Source organism: Capricornis sumatraensis, chromosome 12 (assembly GCF_032405125.1).
Source record: "Capricornis sumatraensis isolate serow.1 chromosome 12, serow.2, whole genome shotgun sequence".
Lineage (NCBI taxonomy): Eukaryota > Metazoa > Chordata > Mammalia > Artiodactyla > Bovidae > Capricornis > Capricornis sumatraensis.
In genome coordinates, this window is record NC_091080.1 from 85876644 (window position 1) to 85901517 (window position 24874).

General features: G+C 42.1%; 1 protein-coding gene across 2 annotated transcripts in view; it reads right to left on the bottom strand.

Annotated features, from left to right (window-relative positions):
• NALCN (sodium leak channel, non-selective) overlaps nucleotides 1–24874 on the bottom strand; it is a 280814-nt gene that overhangs the window by 189478 nt on the left and 66462 nt on the right. The window contains exons 7-9 of one of the 2 annotated variants that reach the window (XM_068984390.1): nucleotides 20497–20639; nucleotides 20266–20370; nucleotides 12485–12571 (exon numbers count right to left, since the gene is read on the bottom strand). In XM_068984390.1, the coding sequence (XP_068840491.1) occupies nucleotides 12485–12571; nucleotides 20266–20370; nucleotides 20497–20639 (335 nt within the window). The remainder of the gene's footprint in view (nucleotides 1–12484; nucleotides 12572–20265; nucleotides 20371–20496; nucleotides 20640–24874) is intronic. The other variant, XM_068984391.1, reaches the window with a different exon arrangement.

The following is a 24874-nucleotide window of genomic DNA, read 5'->3' on the forward strand; positions in this document are numbered from 1 at the left end:
GAAGAGGGAAGGTCACTTTTCTTCCTATTAGTTCTGAGTCCTACCGTTAAGGGAATGCTTTCAAATACATAAGTCTGTGCCAAACCTGGCGAGAGATCCTCACTTAATTCAAACTGATGCCGACAAAATGGATTCTCAGAATAGGAGCTCATATTTGCGGGCTTGGTTTGTGCCAAGCCTCATTCCAAGCAAAACACATGCTGGGGTGAAAATTTCATTTACTCCTCAACAACTCTGTGAAAAACGGTGCATTTGTTATCCCCTCATCTTTGGAGAAACAGGTAAGGATGTGTCCATTTCCAAGTTCACAGAGTCAGAAACTAGACCCAGGTGAGTCCAAAGCCAATGCTCTCCTGCCCACTATCAGGCAGTCAACACGCAGCAGACTCTGATTCACATATTAAAGAAGAGTGAGAAGTCACTCCCATGTCTAGTGTTTGTGATTTAACAGACATTAGCTTGTGAATCCTGTATCTGAAAGCCGAAGGAAAGCTGTTCCCCACTGGAGGGTCTAAGATCTCCACGAAGGAAAAGAATATCAAGTTTGAAGACAGTCTGAGCTGAGTTCAAATCTTGATTCTGTGCTGATTTAACTTCTCTGTGACTCAGTTTTCTTACATGGGAAATGGGTGTGATAACATCTACATCTCTAGGCTGGAGTCTAAACGGTGTAGATATAGGAGCAGGCATCTTACAGTCCACAATAGTTATTATTACTGCTGTATTTGAAAAGACTCTAGGTATTTAAAGGTAGAGATACAGTCAGTTGCTTATGGGGAAGGTGCGTGTGTGCTTATTCGCTCAGTCGTGTCTGACTCTTTGTGACCCTGTGGACTGTAGCCTGTCAAGTTCCTCTGTCCATGAGATTCTCCAGGCAAGAATACTGGAGTGGGTTGCCATGCCCCCCTCCAGGGGATCTTCCCAACCCAGGGACTGAACCTGAGTTTCTCATGTCTTCTGCACTGGCAGGTGGGTACTCTACCATTAGCACCACCAGAGAAGCCCTATGGGGAAGGTAAGAAGATATAAGAGGAGAAATCAAGTGAAAGAGATAACTGATCTTGAGAGGGATCAGGGAAATTTATAGATTTTCAAAAAGGTCTTAAGTTGTCTCATTTTTAGTGGCATGAATGCTTAAGGATTCCATAGAGTTCTTCCTATTCATTTGTTCAGTAAGCTTTCTGATAGAATAGTGCCTTAAACGTTCTGAAGACTCTGTAGGCAGACATCTAACAAATCAAAACAGTGGCCTAGGAGGTCACAATAGTACAGCTCAGAACTCAAATCTTTCTTTTGTTTTTAAAGACTCCAGGTTTTAAAAAACATAATTTTACTTATTATTTCTGGCTGGGCTGGGTCTTCCTTGTTGCTTGAGCTTTTCTCTAGTTGCAGCGAGCAGGAGGTCCTCTCCAGCTGCGATGCCCTGGCTTCTCACTGCAGGGGGAGAAGTGCTCTTACTGTAGAGCACAGACTCAATAATTGTGGAACACAGCGCCTTAGTTGCTCTGTGGCACGTGCGATCTTCCCTGATCAAGGATCATGACCATGTCTCCTGCCTGACAGGAGGATTCTTTACCACTGAACCACCAGGGAAGTCCTCAAATCTTTCTTTAAATCGCTGCTTGAATGAATAAAATATCCTACCCTGGTAAACAAATTTCACGTACTAAACACTGTCTCAGCCAGCTACTAAGAGCTGTGTTTTAGTTAGATTTCAAAATAAACATATTTGGAGAACAATGTAAATTACAAGGTGGAATTCTCAGAAACCATCCTGCATATGAGCCATGAGACTAAGGACAAGAGCAAACGCACAAAGCCTAAACTAAATCTCCTGCTTGCAAGCGCTGTGTCTTCCCCTCCCCCTCCTTAGAAGACATCTGGATAGTTGCTGCTTTTATAATCAATATACAAAATAGTTCTGTCCAATACAAAGGATTTGTGTGAAACAGGAAATGTCTTTATGCAATGGGCTTCCCAGGTGGCGCAGTGGTAAAGCACGCAGGAGACGCAAGTTCAGTCCCTGGGTCAGGCAGATCCCCTGGAGAAGGGAATCGCAACCCACCCACTATTCTTGCCTGGAGAGTTCCATGGAGAGAGGAGCCTGGTGGGCTATACAGTTCACGGGGTTGCAAAGAGTTGGATGCAACTGACCATACACCCATTTTGTATAGCAATATTAAAAACAGAACCAATAGCTATCCTTAGAAACTCTGCCTTTCCCTTCTGCCTGCTCCAGGCATGTCCTTGGAGAATGACAGGGCAGAAGGAAATCCACAGGTGGCCTCCCACGAAGGGACCGAGCATCTCTGGGCCATGCGGGAGCACTCACAGCGTGGAAATGAGCCTCTGTCAGTATATTTGTAATCCCATGGACAGAGGAGTCTGGTAGGCTGTGGTCCATGGGGTTGCGAAGAGTTGGACACGACTGAACGACTTCCCTTTCACTTTTCACTTTCATGCATTGGAAAAGGAAATGGCAACCCACTCCAGTGTTCTTGCCTGGAGAATCCCAGGGACAGGGGAGCCTGGTGGGCTGCCATCTATGGGGTCACACAGAGTTGGACACGAATGAAGTGACTTAGCAGCAGCAGTAGCAGCAGTATATTTGTTACCTGGGCCTCCCCGCTTTAGGGTCCTCTGTTTCTGACTTGCAGTCAAGGACAAGTGCAATGCCAGAGTACGGGCGCTAACATTATCTACGTTTCCCACTACAGCTGCACTGACCAAACAGTTACTGAATAGACTGTGACAAAAGGTGCTTAGATCAGAATTATGGGGCGTTGCTGCTTGTCCTCATGAATACTTCAGTGAAAAGTTGAGGGTCTTAACAACAGACACTAGACAGGACACTTAAAACCATGATGGTTTTAAGATCTTCAAAGACACTTTAATTGACATTCCACTTCAGTTCCAGTTCAGTCGCTCAGTCATGTCCGACTCTTTGTGACCCCATGAATTGCAGCACACCAGGCCTCCCTGTCCATCACCAACTCCAGGAGTTCACCCAGACTCATGTCCATCAAGTCGGTGATGCCATCCAACCATCTCATCCTCTGTCGACCCCTTCTTCTCCTGCCCCCAATCCCTCCCAGCATCAGAGTCTTTTCCAATGAGTCAACTCTTTGCATGAGGTGGCCAAAGTATTGGAGTTTCAGCTTCAGCATCAGTCCTTCCAGTTAACACCCAGGACAGATCTCCTTTAGGATGGGCTGGTTGGATCTCCTTGTAGTCCAAGGGACTCTCAAGAGTCTTCTCCAACACCACAGTTCAAAAGCATCAATTCTTTGGCATTCAGCTTTCTTCACAGTCCAACTCTCACATCCATACATGACCACTGGAAAACCATAGCCTTGACTAGATGGACCTTTGTTGGCAAAGTAATGTCTCTGCTTTTGAATATGCTGTCTAGGTTGGTCATAACTTTCCTTCCAAGGAGTAATCGTCTTTTAATTTCATGGCTGCAATCACCATCTGCAGTGATTTTGGAGCCACCAAAAATAAAGTCTGACAGTGTTTCCACTGTTTCCCCATCTATTTCCCATGAAGTGATAGGACCAGATGCCATGATCTTCATTTTCTGAACGCTGAGCTTTAAGCCAACCTTTTCAACTCTCTTCTTTCACTTTCATCAAGAGGCTTTTTAGTTCCTCTTCACTTTCTGCCATAAGGGTGGTGTCATCTGCATATCTGAGGTTATTGATATTTCTCCCAGCAATCTTGATTCCAGCTTGTGCTTCCTCCAACCCAGCGTTTCTCATGATGTACTCTGCATAGAAGTTAAATAAGCAGGGTGACAATATACAGCCTTGACGTACTCCTTTTCCTATTTGGAACCAGTCTGTTGTTCCATATCCAGTTCTAACTGTTGCTTCCTGACCTGCATATAGGTTTCTCAAGAGGCAGGTCAGGTGGTCTGGTATTCCCAACTCTTTCAGAATTTTCCAGTTTATTGTGATCCACACAGTCAAAGGCTTTGGCATAGTCAAGAAAGCAGAAATAGATGTTTTTCTGGAACTCTCTTGCTTTTTCAATGATCCAGCAGATGTTGGCAATTTGATCTCTGGTTCCTCTGCCTTTTCTGAAACCAGCTTGAACATCTGGAAGTTCACGGTTCACGTAGCCTGGCTTGAAGAATTTTGAGCATTACTTTACTAGCGTGTGAGATGAGTGCAATTGTGCAGTAGTTTGAGCATTCCTTGGCATTGCCTTTCTTTGGGATTGGAATGAAAACTGCCCTTTTCCAGTCCTGTGGCCACTGCTGAGTTTTCCAAATTTGCTGTCATATTGAGTGCAGCACTTGCACAGCATCATCTTTCAGGATTTGAAACAGCTCAACTGGAATTCCATCACCTCCACTAACTTTGTTTGTAGTGATGCTTTCTAAGGCCCACTTGACTTCACATTTCAGGATGTCTGGCTCTAGGTGAGTGATCACACCATCATGGTTATCTGGGTCATGAAGCTCTTTTTCGTACAGTCCTTCTGTACAAAAAAGAACTGTATATTCTTGCCATCTCTTCTTAATATCTTCTGCTTCTGTCAGGTCCATACCATTTCTGTCCTTTATTGAGCCCATCTTTGCATGAAATGTTCCCTTGGTTTGTCTACCAATTTGACATTCCAAAGCTAATTAAAATGTCTACATACAGAATCACTTGAAATTTATTTTTATATGTTTCTTTTTATTTTAGTTTTCAATAGTGGGCAGGTGAACATAAAACCTTTGTTTTAAATTCAAGAGGGAAATCACAAGCTCAAAAATGACGTTGATTAGGTGTTTTTCTCAAATAACTCTATACCCAACGTCATAAAAGAGTTAGGTTGTTACATTTGATGAATGCAGAAATCAATTAAAAAATTTAAGCTATATAGTATCTTGAAGTAGAAGACTCACTTTGAAACAGAAATACAGCAAGTACAAAATGACTGAAGTTTTTTAAATTGTCCAAACCTGTCATCAGCCTTAGGGCAGGGAGAGAGTCATGCTGCTTTTCCAGACTCTAGGATGGTAGCAATTGTGTTGAACACTGAGAAAATACATGGCAATTTCAAACTCTGGATGACAGTTTAAAGAAGCTGCATATTTAACCCCAGAAATCAAGACCTGCAAGAACAAAGTACTCCTCATTTTTCCAAAGGTGACAATGCCACAAATATTTGATGGAAATTTGCCTTCCAAGACTATCTGTTAGACATTCGTATAGGACTTACTTGAACAAGAAGATGAACATATATAATGATACAGGAATTTAGTTTGTGATCCTCTGAAACAAATAATTTTAAGATGATCTGAATATTTCTTTCTTCCAATGAGGCTCAAAAAATCAAAGACAAAAAAACCATTTAAACACAGTAAGATAGGTGAATAAATTAAAAAATAGCACTAATAATTTCATTTTATTTTTTGTTAGTCTGCTGGTATCTATTCTGAGTATAATTACTATTTGAAATGCATATATATTGAATATATATAGAATGCAATATATATTTAAATATCTATGTATGGCATATTTACAACTGAGGCTGTACACAGTAGAGGCCTCTCCTTAGTTTATTTGGCCATCCTGGTTTCAAGACCACACAGGTGACTACGCATGTATGTCTGTTTCGATTAAAGTCTTAGCTACCTTCTTACATCTTGCGCTGTATTGCCTTTAGCTGTTTTTTTCTTCCTGTTCTTAATCCTCATTCTGTGCTTTTATGGAATAATTTTTTCTTCCATTCACCACCCCCCCAATCCCCAACAAGAGATTTCTCCAAGCCAGCTGTTTTATGCTCCGAAAGTGAAAGTTGTTCAGTCATGTCCGACTCTTTGCGATCCCATGGACTATAAGTCCATGGAATTCTCCAGGCCAGAATACTGAAGCAGGTAGCCTTTCCCTTCTCCAGGGGATCTTTCCAACCCAGGGATCAAACCCAGGTCTCCCTCATTGCAGGCAGATTCTTCACCAGCTGAGCTGCCAGGGAAGCCCTTTTTCTGTTCTACAGTTAGAAAAATGAGGAGGAGGGACTTCCTTGGTGGTCCAGTGATTAAGACTTCACCTTCCAATGGATGGAGTGTAGGTTCCACCCCTTGCTGGGGAACTAAGATCTGACATAGTGAGTGGAGCAGACAGAAAATAAAATAATAATAATAATAAAAATAAATAAAGATCAGGGTGTGTGTGGGTGCATGTGTTTTGGGGAGGGATTGCTGACAGCTGCGTAAGGGGAAAGTGAGAATTTGTGTCTGCTGTGTGTGAGACTGTGTGCTTTTCTGCATGAGAGCACACTCATGGGCACATCCACATATAACCCCCCTCGCAATATCTGCTCACTGATTATCATGTGAAAGCTACAGTGGAAACAGCTGGAAGCAGAGAGAAACTGACCGAATATAATCAAGGAGTCAGAGGTCACTGCACCGAGGAAGCTATCATCTGATTTTCAGGGCAAGGACCTTAGCATGGGATGGAAGGAATGATTCGGAGAAATGCAAAAGACTGAACTAACGACAGACTTGCAAACCGGTCAGATTTGGGGAGGACCGCGAGCAGTGCATTACAGGTTGGTGTAGAGGTTTCTGGAGTTGCAGGAAAAGCCTGGTTTCCATATGGGGAGGGGTGGGCAGGGTGGGTGGTGACGTGTCCATGAGGACACCTGGGCACTTGTCTGCTGGACACTGAGATTTACACTTCTAACAGTCGGAGGGCAGGGCAAGCGAGAAGGGAAGGCTGTGACATCACTGGACTACCTGGGTGCATAAGAGCTGACTTCCTGGAACTGAATAGAACACTCAAAGTGAAAGAGTTAGGAAAGAACTGTATACTAAGGATAACAACAGCCATCTCTATGCACTGAGCAGCCCACTGCAACCCACACACTGTGGTAGGTATTTTATGTGCATAATTTTTCATTCTTATAAGCTGCTGAGAGACATCGCTCATTTTTTCAGGTGAGGAAGCTGAGTCTCTGGGAGATTTAGCCAACGGTCTGAGCTTTTCCTGGGCCATACTCTTGTGGCTGGACCATTCCATCTTCCCACATGGGACTGTAAGGTGGAAGAGGACTGCTTGCAGATGGAACCTACATTCTCCTGGGCTCAGTCAGTTCTTGGAATTATCTGCCAATTCATGGGAAGTTTCATTAAGAAGACAGATATTTAAGGAGCACCTAAGGGGTCTTCTAAGGGGATCAAACCAATCCATCCTAATGGAAATCAGTCCTGAATATTCACTGGAAGGATTGATGCTGAAGCTGAAGCTCCAATATATTGGCCACCTGAGGTAAAGGGCCAACTCAGTGGAAAAGACCCTGATGTTGGGCAAAATTGAAGGCAGGAAGAGAAGGGGACAACAGAGGATGAGATGGTTGGATGGCATCACCGACTTGATGGACATGAGTTTCGGTAAGCTCTGGGAGTTGGTGATGGACAGGGAAGCCTGGCATTCTGCAGTCCATGGGGTCCCGAAGAGTTGGACACGATTGAGTGACTGAACTGAACGGAAGGGGTCTTCCCTGGCAATCCAGTAGTTAAGACTCTGGGCTTCCACTGCCAGGGGCACAGGTTCGATCCCTGGCTGGGGAACTAAGATCCTGCATGCCAAGTGGCAAGGCCAAAAAAAGAAAAATCAAAAGCGTCTAGGATGTCTCTTTCTCTGTCTAAATACACATATCATACAATCTACCCCTCCTCCGATCTTCACCTTCAATGGAAATTTCCTCAAAAAGCATTAAAACATCATAGTAACAATTTTGCTGCAATTTGACCTACTTATGCTAAAAGCCTATCATCTCTGTTCTTTATAGAAGGAGGCACATGAGGGGGTGTTACCAGAGAGAAACTGAGCTCGGGCAGGCTAGGTCTCAGGCGTACTTTCATTTTCTTGTCACTGACTTTCTTCAAGATAACAGATCACTGGCTGTGTGTTTCAAGAAGACTCACAATGGTGCAGCCGCGTCTGTCAAACTGTCAGGAGGTGAAAACTCCCACCTGAGAGGTGGGAGAAAAATGGCTAGTCACAGCAGCCGCCTAGGAATGAAGTTCCAATTTAGCCACATTCTATTTATCATGCATTAGGGTTACTTCTTCAGGGTGGCTGTCGCTGATGCTAAAATCGAGTTTAAACAGCTAAGTGACTGTTTGATATGCAAAGAGTCCATTATAACTTTTCACTTTTCTGAGACTCACACTGAAAAACACACTTAAAGAAAATTTCTAAATGGTTTTGGCCACACCACATAGAAGAATTATGTTATTGCCTCAATGCACGCAGGCATGCTAAGTCACTTCTGTTGTGTCCGATTCTTTGTGACCCTATGGACTGTAGACTTCCAGGCTCTTCTGTCCATGGGATTCTCCAGGCAAGGATACTAGGGTGGGTTGCCATGCCCCCAGGGGATCTTCCGACCTAGGGATCGAACTCACACCTACCACTGAGTCACCTGGGAAGCCCCATGAAAGCCCTGTGCTTTGCTTAAATGAACCAGTTGCTTGTATTCAATTCCCATGACCTCCTACATCTGGCCAATCTCTCTGTTTGGATAAAATTTCTCCCAGCTTCTGACTCCCCTTTGGATGTTTTCTGGTGAGTCTCTGTTGTTGTTGTTTTTTTAAGATTTATTATTTCTTTGACTGCACTGGGTCTAAGCTGTTGCATGTTGGATTTAGTTCCCTGACCAGGGATTGAACCTGGGCCCCCTGCATTGGAAGCACAGAGTTTCAGTCACTGGATCCCCTGGGAAGTCCCCAGGTGAGTCTTGGAAACCCTTAAAGAGGAGGTTACTAAAAGCAGTCATAATCTGCCATATTGGGGCAATAAGCATTAAAAAAAAAAAAAAAGGAAGCTAGTCTTTGCGGTGAGAAAATAGAGACAAATGCACTAACAGAAACAAAGATGAGAAATCGTGTAAGCGTAGTCCCCCGGCAGGCCTGGCTATACTCACAGTAAGCGCTCCCTGAGACCATATGGTCTGATCCTTGCAACCAAACAATTCTTGACTAGAACATACATACTCACTGAATTTTTCACCAGCCAAGGAGGACGTATTACCCACCATGCACAGAAATACGCTCAAGGTTATATGCTAAGTAGCATAGTTGAAATATCTCCACCTTCAAAACCTATTCTCTAAGAGGCTACAATGGGGTGGTTTGTTCGCCCTCAGGAAAGGTGCTGTCCTGAGTATTACATCATAGGAAAGATGCTGTCTTGGGTATTACGTCATAGAACAAAGTAAGGACGTCTGCAGCTGGGAGGCAGGCTGAGAGGTTACGTGAGTGGTCCTGTGCTGGAGACCGTCGCAGCACAAACAGAAACAGATTCACAAATATTTTCTCTCATCATCTGAGGGCTACTTTTACTTGTTTGTTAGTGTCATGAGTTTTACAGTTTTATTCCTACATTTCGATCTGTGATCCACTCTGAATTAATTTTTGTGAATCAGACAGGGGTCCAAATTCATTCCTCCGCATGCGGATATTCAGTTGTGCTAGTACTATTAGTTGAAAAAACTATTTTTTCCCCTATTGAATAGTTTTGGTACCCTGTCAAAAATCAACTGACGTATATATGGTTACACAACTCTTTCAATGTACTAAAGGCCACTGAATCATACATTTTAAATTGGTGAATTTTATAGCTATCCAAATCATATCTCAATTTTTAAAAAAAGGTCAGTTGTAAAAATAATTTTTATTCAACATTAATAAAAACTAAAAGAGAAAAAAAAATTAAAAATGAAAGGAAATCAGGAACGGGGTTTGGCTTATTCACATTCCCCATCACTTCCAGCCATCTTGTTCCTGTAACCAGGACCTAAGGCAGGGAAAGGGGTGGCCCCAGACAAGGAGCCTCTCAGCAGAGTGCAGGGAAGTGGGGAAAGACAGACAGAAAGACACTCCAGGCAGGATGGAGCGGGGGCGGGGCAGTGAGTGAGTGGGTGGTTCAGATGGAAAATTTCCTGTTTCCTAGTTTTGGACGACGATAATCATTAGTAAAAGCCGAGTGTTTCACAACCATTGTACCTTCAATACTTATTCTTGACTTATTTTTCTTTCTCTTTAATAAGTGAATTAAGAATTCATTCATTTTTCACCCAGAAGTAGAAGTGTGCTCTTTCTCTTTAGTCACAGTCTCGTCATGCCCGATATAAACAGGTGATCCCCGGGCCATCACGCTTTTCATTTGTATTCTTTCAAATCGGCTCCTCCTGGACCAAACATGGGACCTGATCAGGACCCCATGTGGGATGCTGAGCTGAAGGGAGCCTCATCCCGAAGAGTCTGCCTTCATTCTCCGTTGTCTCAAACCACACGTATCATCATTCATACAATTTACCAGGCGTGCTGCAACACCCACCCAGGGCTGTCTCCTGTCTCCCCAGTGCCACACCCACGCCTGGCTGGTCTGAGGTCCGTCCCCTCCTCCACTGACCTTGCTGCTCAGTGCCGTAACCCCCACCACACCTCCTTGCCTGCTAACTCTTGCCCGCTCAAATCTTCGCAGTGCAGAGGCTGGGCCTCCCGATTGCAGACGGCAGCCTTGAGGCATCCATTAACACACACTGACTAGACTTTAAAGCGATGCCTCTGGGACACAGAAGACACTGATTTGGCTTTCCTAGCAGGCTGATTGTTTGTTTCTGTTACAAATTAGTGTCTTCCTTGGCACCTTTCTCTCAGCTGGAGAGAGCATGGGACAGGGAACCAGAAGGCTAGGCAGGAGACCTGGCGTCTCCATGTTGGTTGAGGTCAAGGGACTCAGGCGGCCATCTGAGTCTCCACTTCCTCCTCTGTGGAGGCCAGTAGGCGATGCCAATCTTTCCACAGCACAGGGCTGTACTGGCCTCACCATTGGTCATTCCCTGCCCCATTCCCTTGGTCTTGGTTTAAATACTGCGACATCCACTGAGTCCGAGGAGCAAGGACTGCAAATGACCTGGGCCCACAGCATGCCCTGCTACGTCTTCAGAACACCCATCATTCCTGGGATTGCTAGCTCCATGCTGTGCCTTCCCAGGTGGCGCTAGTGGCAAAGACTCTGTCAATACAGGAGACATACGAGATGCGAGTTCGATGCCCGGGTCCGGAAGACGCCTTGGAGAAAGGCATGGCTACCCATTTTAGTATTCTTGCCTGGAAAATTCCATGGACAGAGAAGTCTGGAGGGCTAGAGTCCATGGGGCCCCAAAGAGTGGGACATGACTGAGCATAATTCAATGCTGGTTTTTCTCCTCACTCCCTGTAGGACCCTGTAAGCTCCATGAAGAGAGGGGCTGTGCTCGTCTTGTTCAGGACTATCTTTGTGTCAGTAAATATCATCTGGTGGATTCATGAATCTTGTAAGTGAAAGTACTCTTTAGGCAAGAAGCTGCCGTTACTACAGTGGTTGTTATTATTATTACTGTAGTAATAGCAGTAGTAGCGGTAGTTATGATGGTTTAGAAGCTAAGTCGTGGCTGAGTCTTGAGACCCCATGGACTGTAGCCCGCCAGGCTCCTCTGTCCATGGGATTCTCCAGGCAAGAGTACCAAAGTGGGTTGCCATTTCCTTCTCCAGGGGGTCTTCCCGACCCAGGGATTGAACCCAGGTCTCCTGTGCTGTGGAGATTCTTTACCAACTGAGCCACGGGGGAATATAAACTGAATTATTTGCAGCACTGTCACCATCAAATATACGACAGAAAGAGAAGTGCAGGATGGTATTTAATAGTATCGATATTCTTCATAAACTATTCCTCTTTTTCTGATCTGTCCTTTTAATGGATAGAAACAAAAATAAATTTGTGATTAAACTGCCATATAAGTAAAGCCTACAGTAACGGTCCAGAGGACAGTATTTTGCTTCTTAATTGTCAATCCTTGGAATGTACCGGACCCCACCTGGAGAAAGACCCAGAGGAAAGACAGAAGATGTGTTCTCACCCTGGAGCAGGCAATAAACCCTTCCCCATATTATGGGTGAAAGCGCGTTAGTCACTCAGGCATGTCCAACTCTTTGCGACTCCGTGGACTGTAGCCTGCCAGGCTCCTCTGTCCGTGGAATTCTCCAAGCAAGAATACTGGAGTGGGTTGCCATGCCCTTCTCCAGGGATCTTTCCGACCCATCCTTCTCACATCACATTGCTTAGAAAGCTTAGAGACAAAGAAGGGCAGACTGTATGTTACACATAGTTCCTTCCCAGGAACATGGTGAGGCACCCACGTAAGCGAAATATGATCTTGACTGCCCTTCCCTCCAAATAACTTAGGCCTTTGGAGAAGAAAAGTTTTATAAGATTCAGTACCACTGGTCTATTACCTGTGTGCATGTATTCACCGGAAAGTTACCAAATCCCTAGTGTGTATCTAAAGAGATGCTAGATCCTGGGGGCACAGGATGGAGCAAAATACTGCCCACAAACTTGGGCAGGTCTAGAGCCTGGAGTGCTATGGGTTTCCCTGTATAAAATAAGTCAAAGACTTTTGTGGGGTGAGTTTTAGAAATGGCGTTGTTCCGCACCTGGAGGCAGGCTGGGGCGCGTCCCTGGGGCTTGTTGACGTCCACAGCTACCAGCTGCCACCCGCCAGCAGCGTCTTCATGAAACATCTTCAAGACAAAGAGGGAGATGAGTCAGAAACACTTCCAAGGGAACATCGAGAACTCTAACTTTGACTCCAGCTTTTTACATTTTTATGTTATCAAAGATTTGTCTTCTTACACTTTTATATTTACAGCATGAGTCACTCCAGTGATGTTCATTTTAACACTGCAAACTTGAGTGCATAATAATAGTAAGGATAATGGCTTGCATTAATTGAGCACTTGCTATGTATCCGGTCCTTTCTGCCTTGAATATGCTCTGCATAGAATTACTCAAATATTCTTCTCCGTAAGACTTTACAGTAGGTATCTTATTCCCATTATGTTGGTTATTATATATTAGATCTCAGAGAAAATGATAATTAGAATACCAAAGCATGACCTGCTTTAACAAAAAATGGCAAATTTTTATCTTTATTTAATGGACAGTTCTCCCTGAACCAAAAGAAAAACATTCTCAGGATAAATAAGAAATGTGCATGTAGCCTAGAGGAAGAGAGGAGGGCTGTTTTAATGGTAGGAGAATGTCAAAGCACCTAAAAGTCTTTGTGAAATCAGTTTACATAGGCCACAACCAATCTGCTCAGCAAAAACTTTATGTACACATTTATGAAGGGAAGAAGTAGTTTTTTTTTAAATCTTAAAAGACATACATGATGAAATTCAGGATTGTACAGGATAGTAAAATTTGACAGTCATTGAACTTGCTGGATGTGTAGGTTACCTAACTTACACTGCAATACCTCAAAATTTAGTTATCTATCAATAATGCACTAAGCTGGAAGGCATTTACCACTTATAAGTATTTTCCCACTAATATATATTTTCTTTTCAATTCCTTAAGTGTGCATGTGTGAGAGTGATGGAATAGGGTGGGGAATTACGGCTCTTTATTTTTTAAGAAAAGTCACAACTACAAACACTCACTGTTTTATTCCTGTCCGAGTTCACAATTTCACACACGTAAACACTTTCTTTGCCATATTCATGCCTTCCTGTTACTCTGACCCTGTGATCATAAGGGTAATTATTGATGGAAATATGAGATGGTGGCAAGATCCCATTACCGAGGATTTATAACTTCAAACCCCTGGTAACAGAGGTGGTAGATCTTTTTTTTTTTTTCCCCATGAGGCATGCAGGATGGTAGAGCTCCCACCAGGGATCAAACCCAGGCCCCCTGCAGTGGAAGCACTTAGTCTTAACCACTGACCTGCCATGAAAGTCCTCATATATGTATTTTAAAAATGACAAAGTGGAGGTGTACCTTTACACAAAGGTTCTCTGATTCAAGGTCCCAATCACAAATGACTTTTTTCTGCTGTCCATTTACAGGATTTTGATTCCCTTTAGAATGAATCTTAAAAGGTATGCTTAGTGACAGAATCAAGCACAGGCATCACAAATAGGCTCATTCTCAGAATACATACATTGGGTGACATGCAAACATGTATAAGAGCCTTTTAAAATACCTGTCAAATGTCTGGAAGTCTCCTTTGAAGGAGAAAAGACAAAAGCGATCCTGCCAGTCACTAGGTGGGAACTCTCTGTATAAGCATTCTCTTCTCTTATCAGGGGACAAAAAAATCCCTGGGGCACACATTTGCTTTCATCAGCAGCAGACTAATTTTCTGTGTTAAATTATTTTTTCTTCCAGTCAACCAAAATCAAATGAATCAATTTTTAGTGAAAGTGTTCTCTCAAGGTCACTTTTTTGTATGACATAAAGTGAAGAAAATGCAAATATGGTCAATTTCTCATTGGTTCTCTGAATACACAACATCTAGCTTGGTTAATATAACAGCAGCTACATGAGGTACACATGTAACAGCAGTGTGTTATCCAGGGCCATAAACCCTATGGAACTGAAGCTCCTAGGGGAGTATGGCAGGAACTGCCAGTTGTCACTCCATATCTGTTCTCCTTGTCTTCCAAAGTAAGAAAATTTTATGACCATCAAAAGAAAAAAAAGAAGAAGAACTAATTCTTTTTCATTTTTGAAGCTCATCTTGAATCATGTAATTATACACTATCCATGAAATGCAAACTGAAACTTTCTGTTTTTTCCCTTCCTGCTCACTGGAATATTGATGTAAGGGTTAGCACTACAGCAGCCATTTTAGACTAGGAGGCAATTTTGGAAATGGAAGTTTTGAAAGGTGGAGCAAAAAGGTGGAAGGATTCTGTATCTGTAGAACACAGACAACCATAACAACCCTCGAATGACATACTCCAACTTTACATGAGAGAGAAAGGAACTCTATTTTACATGAGCCACTTTTTCAGGCTTTTTGTCCCTTGTGGCTGAAACTAACAACACAAGTGGCTTCAGTTTGAATTTTCAATGAGTCGGTTCATTGTAAAGACATAAAATGTTCCCCTCAAATTATATTATTAATACAGGCTTACTATTAAATCTTCAAAATATGTATGAGCTGTAAAAAAATTGTAAACACATTCTCCAGAGACAATCACCCCTAACATTTTAGAGTTAACCTTCCTGGTATTTTGCCCACACACATGTACATACAAACATGAGACCTTTCTATTGCATTAATATGTTATTTGAATATTTCCATATCAATAAAGTTCAGTCATGACTTAGTGGTGTTCATTTATTCTAATTTTATAATTTAAAATCAATAATTTATTGCTAGAGTTAATCTCCCTCTGTCTCTCTCTCTCTCTCTCTTTTTTTTTTTTGTTTACCAAAATGCTTCCATAAACATTCTCAAATGTATATCTTTGAGCATTGTTCAGAATTTTTTTAGGATAAATTACTAGAAGTGCAATCTCTTTGTCAAATAGTTCATATGTTTTTAAGGCTTCTGATACATACTGCCAAACTGTTTTGTAAAAAGGATGCTCCAATTTATAGTGTTAGTAATAATGTATGAAAGTAGCCTTTTCTCCACCTTTCATCCAACAAGAAAACTTTGTTTTTTTAAGAGAAGAGATGCCAGAAAAAAAGATAGTGCATTGACAGCAGGGGCCGTATTGACTAAATTAAAAGGAGGTAGGATCTCAGTGGGCAAAACTGAGTGGGGAAAAAACAAAAGACCCTTAAGGCCGAGGAAGCTGGTTTGGAGTGCCAGTTCCACCATGCGCCAGGTACGTAATACTGGATCAGATAATTAACTTTCCAATCCTTGTCTTTTTTAATCTGCAAAGCAGAGACAATAACAGTACCCACTTCACAACATAATCATGAAAATTAGATAAGATGCCTTTAAAGTCAACAGGGCAGTCCATGTTGTGATTTCCTGTGGCAGTGTATGAATCAATGGAATATTACCAATGAGCACTCTGCTCTTGGTACAATCACATGGGAATCCACGGAGATTTCAGTCTTGAGAATCATCTCACGCTTATCTATTTGCAACTGTTTGCTAGGGTCTTATAAAGCGCCACTTGATTTAGCTAAGAAATTTGCTTTGGGGCGTGTTCTAGTTGAGGCAGAATATCAGCAGCAGCAACAACAATAACAGATTATTTAATGGTAGGTGGAAGAGAATGAATCTTGGTAACAGGAATAATCACTAGCAACTGAATTACAATTCCAAACCCAAGACATATATACACATTTGTTAATGAAAAGAAAATTCAAAATTTATTTTGAAATTCACATGCTCCTTGGATTCTTTCAAAACCAATCATCTTATAAAAAAAAGGAATAGTCATTATCACACAAAATGAGGGTAGACACTTGACTTGATTTTGTTATTAAATAATATATTCCATGACTCAGGGTTACAAAACACAATTCTCATTTATGGCTTCCTGTGATGAATGTATTATTCCATGACTATAGTTTCTTATTAGAAGGAGCTCACTATTGTACCTCCTACAATAGCCCTTCCCAGAAACTGCTTTCACTAAATTGCTTTCTCACATATTTTAATGATGTATATTCATGTGGAAACCAATGGTCTTAGAATGCAGTAAACACATTTTTACTAAAGTGTTGTCTTGGAACATAATGTGGTACAAAGTCTTTTTATACAGAACTTCTTTTCATTTTTGATCACATGCCTTTTCATCTATGCCTTTCAGCCTTTTAATCTGAACTACATATTTACACAGAAGTTGTTCAGGTATGGAGGAACCCATATTCTGAGAATGCTCACGGACCTACAAAGGAGGAAGAATCCCTGTGTCCTTGAATCAACTCCATCCTTATCAGTCTTCCATCTTCTTCAGAAAACAGCAAGTCAGAGACAATGACAGACCCAGGAATGATTGCTGTCTTTAGACAGTAAGAATATTTATTTACGTGACCTTGTGGCTTCCCTGGTGGCTCAGATGGTAAAGCATCTGCCTGCAATATGGGAGACCCGGGTTCGATCCCTGGGTCAGTAAAATCCTCTGGAGAAGGAAATGGCAACCCACTCCAGTACCCTTGCCTGGAAAATCCCATGGACAGAGGAGACTGGTATGCTATGGTCCATGGGGTTGCAAAAGAGTCAGACATGCCTGAGCTACTTCAGTTTTCCAACATGACCTTACTGGGCCATGCTTTGTATATAAAAGTTGGGTGCGTTTTGAAAAGCAGAGGCTGTTTTGTGTCTCTCATCGCATACAACATAGCCTTTCGGGGCCCTACAGTTTGGTAGTTCTTTCAGTTCTAAGCTCGTCCCTATCATGAACCAGCCTAAATCAGAGGACCCTGCGAATGGCAACAGATATCCGAGATGAAGTGTTTAAGGATGGGCATGCAACTCTGGACTGGGGATACGTGGTGCTCAGGACATGGTCCACTAGTACATCAGCCCATCCCGACATCCAATTCTGGGCCAACACCTGCTACGGACCTGTGGCATGGCGTCAGCCCCGCTACTGTGGGCTGACACAGGGGACGATGGCTTCCTGGATGTATGAACCTCTTGCACTTTAGCCCAACACATAACTGAGCAAGTAGCAACAGTGATCCGTGTCTAATAACTACAGGTGCCAGAGACACCCCTCCCCATCGGAGTTCAGGCAAACTACTGATTACTAATCCGAAAATTTCCACATTATTTGCCCTTTGTTTTCCTGCGTCCTGCTCTATTATGGTCTCCACAAGACCGTTGGCATTAATTTTTCTGTAATTTGTTTCTGTGCTGTGACTTGGAGGGAAGTTGCTTTGTTATTTTAAAGAAAACATTCTCATCGCTAATTCTCGTTTGCCTCTGAACAGCCTGTATCACAGCCAATTCCCATCGAACCTCCTAAGATGTTGGAAAGCCCCTACTTTATCCTGTTAATGTGTATAATTTCCCTTTCTACAAACACAGACCTGGGAAAGTCCAGGGACTTAGAAACATCACTGAGTCCACTAGGCCTGGGATGCTCTTTGCCCTTGTAAGAGGATGCCTTACAGAAAACAACTGCAGACACCTACATGCTAGAGGAAGGTGAGAACTGGCTTCATTTCAGAAAGGCTGTGAGCTTCACAATACACAACCATTTTCATTTTATTTCCTGAAAGCCCATCTGCTTTATTAGAATTAAACTTCCGATTTTGTTTTAAACCAGCTAATGGGAGGTCCTTAGGCACAAAGTTGTGTCAGATTTTACAAATGTAATAGAATCATAGCAGATGACATCTCTCCCTTCCACACATACAAAAGCATCTGGATCACTTGCTGAGGGGCTGGGGAGGGGCTGGGCGGGGCTTGTGGCCTGTTGCCAGGCACCCCAAGTGGTGGTTTACCAGAGAGGCTGCTTCAGGAGCTTTTGGTTGCCTAGCAACCGGGGCCTCAGCCACAGCGTTTTTCTTAATGAAGGTTTTTCACAATTCTCCATGTGATTACCTCTGTCGAATACCTAGACGCATTACCTCTAAATTACTGGCTTATGCCTCCTGATTAAGGGCAATTTTGCATCCAAGCAATTTTGTACAACTGTGTTCACAGTCCCTCCACATTTCACTTCCTGGGAAAACTGCTGGCTGATTTGGCATTTCCAAACACCACTTTTCCAGCTGTGGTTTGACAAGTAAGAGTTACTTAATGAGCATTATGTGGTTTGAAGGACGTTTTAGGTCCTCAGGAATATCAAATGTGGATTCTGTGTGGAGTTCATAACTGTATATTACACTTCATTCTCAAAGTCTGTTCTGGAAAACACACCTTCATGAGGGTGTCACTCTACTTAAAAGACAAGCCAGCAATGCACTTGGTCCTGTATAATTTCTCATAGTTCACTTCAAAAAATGAGAGCAGAAATATGTGGCGGACTCACTGAATGTTTTCCTACATGCCATCTGTGATATAACCCAGGTGATAACTATAAAAATCTTTCATGGAAGTCTGAATAGCAGTTTGACAAAACTGAAAAATATTAATACTATTTCATCTATAAGGAATTGGTTAGACTATTCGAACTTTCACAAAATTACAAAGATGCTGCATAAGGCTTTTCCAAAGATGAGCATGTTTAATAGCATTTTTGTTACTTTTGCCCTTCTCCTTAATTTTATTCCTCTTCTTCCCCATCTCCACCCCAGTGAGCCACTATCCTGAATTCTTTTCTTTAAAATTTTAATGCATAGTCACAAATATAATTATTTTAAAAAATAAAATATTATTTAAAGTAATAATCATATGATTATTAAAAGTTCAATTTGGAGATTTTCAAAGTAAAATTTTTACCTTGAATCTTTAAGAGACATCTTTGTCTTAGTAAACCTGCATTTATATTCACAAACTTAAATTTATCTTAAAATTTAATGTTAAGTTAATAGTTATAAGGCATAAAAGCATTTCATCCTCAATTTAGGAATTTTTATTTTCTTTCTTTTTTTATAAAGATTCATACCAGAAAAAGATATTTATACATCTATTCTTCCTTTCTAATCAAATAAACAAATACACAAAACAAAGCCAAAAATAAAAACAAAGAATTTTATCTGAATTACCCTTTTATGTAATAAATGTCATGCTATTTTTATATAGCACGGTCACTTCCAATTTCTTAGAAGCATAGGGGAAACCTTCTGAACATTCAGTAATTCCTCAAAATTCAGAGGCAAGCATTTGAATTGAGGGGTCTTTTTCATAATTTATTCTATTATGATTGCTTCGTTCTGAATGAAATAAATTTTCTAGTCAGCAATTCTAATCCTTTACATACGGGCCATTATATTGGTTTGCAAATATATGGATATTTATAAAAATGGGAAATTCTACAGTTGCTACACTTGTATTTTTCCCTTTGGCTGTGCCAAGTCTTAGTTGCAGCATGCAAATTCTTAGATGTAACACGTATCTAGTTCTCTGACCAGGGAATGAACCTGGACCCCCTGCACTGGGAGTATTAAATCCTAGCCACCAGACCACCAGGGAAGTCTGTCCAATTGCTGTATTTTATCTGCAAGCCCTTTGAGGACATGTGAAGGCAGAATCAAATCAAAAGTACCTAATAAATGTGATGATAAGCCTGACTGTGTATCAAACATACCCCTGGAACTGTTAAAAACATAGGTGCCATCACCCCCAGGGTCTGATTTGGTTCTTCTGGGCTTGGGCCTTTGCATCTGTAAGTTTAAGCAGCTCCCTCAGCGAGTCTGGCTGCCAAAGCCCATGATAAGAGGAGTTTCTCAAGTTCCATCAATTCCCAAGGGTGGTGCGGAGGGACACCCCCAGTTCGAGGGAACGACGTCATCCTCTCCGAGTGACGTCATTCTCTCCGAGTGACGTCATCACCCCAGTAGGTACCTGCGTGGTGGCTGTGGAAGTAGTGCTGCTTCTCGACCCCCACATCTGTTGAAACTGCACCCTGATTTCCGCAAATGTTTCTATGATGACAGCGATGAACACGTTCTGCAAGAAAACGAGAGACCACATTTACCAAACGCTGGGCAAGAGGGAGGGAGGACCATCAAAACCAAAAGATCTGCAGAAACTGTCGGAAAACATGGACCTGATGAGGAGGAACTGCCCGAGTACCTTAACCAGCCAGGCCAGGAAGAAGATCAGGGTGATGAAGTAGAAGTAGGAACGCCAGCGGGGAAAGCTGTCGATGGCTCGGTACATGAGGAACACCCAGCCTTCCTGGGAAGCGGCCTCATACACAGTGAAGATGCTGGTTCCTGCCCAGACAGAGGGAGGGGGAGGCTGGCTGAGTTGGGGTGGACTTTTGAAATGAGAAGACATTTTTCAGAAAAACAATATTTATCCATGATCATTTTATCAATGACAAAAGCGCTTCTAAAGGGACTCAAATCACATGCAACATTTTATTGTTCTTGTTCCTAAGGATTTCTCTTTTTACTTGCACTAACACTGCTTTACAACATTGTGTTATTAACCGTTTCTACTGTTCAGCAAAGTGAATCAGCTATTCCTATACATATATCTCCTCTTTCTTTTTGGATTTCCTTCCCAGTTAGGTCACCATAGAGTCTTGAATAGAGTCCCCTGTGCTACACAGTAGGTTCTCATTCAGTTCAGTTCAGTTGCTCAGTCCTGTCCGACTCTTTGAGAACCCATGAATTGCAGCACACCAGGCCTCCCTGTGCATCACCAGCACCCAGAGTCCACCCAAACCCATGTCCATGGAGTCGATGATGCCATCCAACCATCTCATCCTCTGTTGTCCCCTTCTCCTCCTGCCCTCAATCTTTCCCAGCATCAGGATCTTTTCCACTGAGTTAGCTCTTTGCATCAGGTGGCCAAAGTACTGGAGTTTCAGCTTCAACATCAGTCTTCCAATGAACACCCAGGACTGATTTCCTTTAGGGTGGACTGTGGATCTCCTTGCAGTCCAAGGGATTCTCAAGAGTCTCCTCCAACACCACAGTTCAAAAGCCTTAATGCTTCAGCACTCAGCTTTTTTATAGTCCAAATCTCACATCCATACATGACTACTGGAAAAACCATAGCCTTAACTAGAGATGGACCTTTGTTGGAAAAGTAATATCTCTCCTTTTTAATATGCTGTCTAGGTTGGTCATAACTTTCCTTCCAAAGAGTAAGCATCTTTTAATTTCATTGCTGCAGTCACCATCTGCAGTGATTTTAGAGCCCAGAAAAATAAAGTCAGCCACTGTTTCCCCATCTATCTGCCATGAAGTGATGGGGCCGGATGCCACAAAGCTAGTGGAGGTGATGGAATTCCAGTTGAGCTATTTCAGATCCTCAAAGATGATGCTGTGAAAGTGCTGCACTCAATATGCCAGCAAATTTGGAAAACTCAGCAGTGGCCACAGGACTGGAAAAGGTCAGTTTTCATTCCAGTCCCAAAGAAAGGCAATGCCAAAGAATGCTCAAACTACTGCACAATTGCACTCATCTCACATGTTAGTAAAGTAATGCTTAAAATTCTCCAAGCCAGGCTTCAGCAATACATGAACCGTGAACTTCCTGATGTTCAAGCTGGTTTTAGAAAAGGCAGAGCAACCAGACATCAAATTGCCAACATCTGCTGGATCACCGAAAAAGCAAGAGAGTTCTAGAAAAACATCTATTTCTGCTTTATTGACTATGCCAAAGCCTTTGACTGTGTGGATCACAAGAAACTGTGGAAAATTCTGAAAGAGATGGGCATACCAGACCACCTGACCTGCCTCTTGAGAAATCTGTATGCAGGTCAGGAAACAACAGTTAGAACTGGACATGGAACAACAGACTGGTTCCAAATAGGAAAAGGAGTATGTCAAGGCTGTATATTGTCACCCTGCTTATTTAACTTCTATGCAGAGTACATCATGAGAAACGCTGGGTTGGAGGAAGCACAAGCTGGAATCAAGATTGCTGGGAGAAATATCAATAACCTCAGATATGCAGATGACACCACCCTTATGGCAGAAAGTGAAGAAGAACTAAAAAGCCTCTTGATGAAAGTGAAAGAAGAGAGTGAAAAAGTTGGCTTAAAGCTCAACATTCAGAGAACTAAGGTTCTCATTAGCTGTCTATTTTATACGGAGTACCAATAGTGTTATTCTTGGGATTTTGATAAAGTTGTTTCTGAGTGAAGCCAGGGCAATTTTAATATCCCTAGCAATGAAATAATTTTAGGCTACAGCATCTGCTGTAACAATGTGGATAATAAAAACTAGCATTCAAGTCAAGTAAATATATAATAAAGAAAGGATATGTACCATATACACTTGCCACTTGGGGTTTAACACTTTTAGGTGCTATAGTTTTAAGTGAAATGAAGTACATTGGAAAACTGGGTTTCATTTGAAATCATGTTCTCATAGGACGAACTAAAGGAACCAAAAATTCATGTAATGGAGCCCATCTTTGGTTTCCACGGCGTTTACTGAACACCAAAACATAAGGTGGTAAATCACTAAATAGGACTTTGCATTTTCAGGGAGAATTCTCGCATTGAAAATACTCCTAACAATGCAAAGAAGGGCAAGGGAACAATATGTGGGCAGATTTTTGGAGGTATGATTAAGAGGAAAGTCAGTGTTTAATCCTCACGGCATTATGAGTACCTGTCATTATGCCCCTGTTTTGAAGATGGGAGAGAGAAAGCACATAAAGTATAGGGAATCTGTCTAAGGGACAGAGAATAAGTAGGGGGACTCGAATTAACCCGGTCGTTCTGGAACGGGGACCTGCATGTTTGAGAGGCAATTAATTCTCTCTCCTGCTACCCTTTCTGCACCTTGGTTTTTCCATCTATAAAACCGAAAGACAGTAAGACAAATATAATATAGGTAAACATTTTCACCTCAACAAATTCCACTGCTAGAAATGAATTAAATTATTAAAGGACATAAAACCAATAACCACCCATACGTGGGCTCATGACCCAGAAATTGAAAACTAGAAGGCGCGTACAACCAAATGTCCAAATTAAGACAGAGGTTACTAATGTTGGCTGATGCCTGACAGCCTCTCTGGGTCTGTGCGTGCAGGAAGAAGAATCAGAGCATCAGCGAATTCCAAAGCACCCAGAACAGCAGAAAAGTGTAGCAGCAAATGGGGACAAATAAGTAACAAGGATTAAAAGAAAAAAAGTACTCATTTGGTACAACCTTGCCTCACTAGTAAAACCACTTTATCAGTTACCTCACCATTCGCACCACTAAAGCTTTGAGATGAGATCAAAGGCCATAAAAAAAAAATCTGCATATTTACATATATTTTCTAAGTTAAACTTTGTTATAAGTCATAAAGATTCGTACTTGAAATGTATTTCTTCAGAGAGAGAGTTTCTAAACGCCCAAGTGCTAAATATAGAATCCTTCTAGAAAAGGGGAGTTGAAAGCTCTAACTACAGGATTCACAAATGGAAAAGAAGTGTTGACAAGACTGATGCTGACACGGGCAGGAAAGTTTAGGCGTTAAGGAGAGCAGTTCCAAGGATGCTGAGCCCACAGGCCAACGAAAACACTCCCTGCCTCTGGAGCTGGGCAATTTCCACAGAGGCTAGAGCTTAGAGCAGCAGAGCAGAGGTCACGACTGTCACGCCCCTGCCTTTGAAGAGCAGAGATTTGAGATCAAAAGAGCTCGGGGGAAATTTATTTTCCATTAGTTGATTAAAAAACAGAAGAAAACTGTGCTGAGCCACAGTGAGCATGCAGCGACCTTCCTTAGCATTCAAATCGTCCGCTCTTCTAACCCGTGTCGCCCTCCTGGGCCTCAGGCTCTGCCCGTGAAGATGTCTGTGGGTCACCACTAACACACGGGATAAATGTTACTCTGTAGCTTTTGCAATTTTCTCCAAAAGCAAGCAAAACATATCATGCGAGAAATGTGGTTTCTTCCAGAGTGTGTGAGCTTCATCACCCACTTTTGAAAGATCTATTGGAAAGTACATTCAAAAGAAATCAAGGCCAAAAGGGCAAGACTTCATGTAATTCTTAGGGAGTTGACAGTTATGACATTAGAATTTCACAATAGTCCAAAATTAGAACCAAGTATTTGGAGGAAATACTGAGGCTTTCTTGTCTTCGCATTTGGGGGAACTTTCACATTTCTGCATTATCATGATAAGCAAGGGAAATAAGAATGAACTTTAAGGCAAGGTTGGTCCGTCTACCTCAAAAGAGCCACAATAGTTAGAATTTCTTTTTTTTTTTTAATTAAAAAAATATTATTTGTTTTATCTTTATATTTTGGCCATGCCACAAAGCTTGCAAAATCTCAGTTTTCCAACCAGGGACTGAACTTGAGCCATAGCAGTGAGTGTTCATTGGAAGAACTGATGCTGAAGCTCTAATACTTTGGCCACTTATTGTGAAGAGCTGACTTACTGGAAAAGACCCTGATGCTGGGAAAGATTGAAGGCAAAAGGAGAGAGCAGTGGCAGAGGATGAAGCAGATGGCATCACCGACTCAACTGACATGAATTTGAGCAAACTTT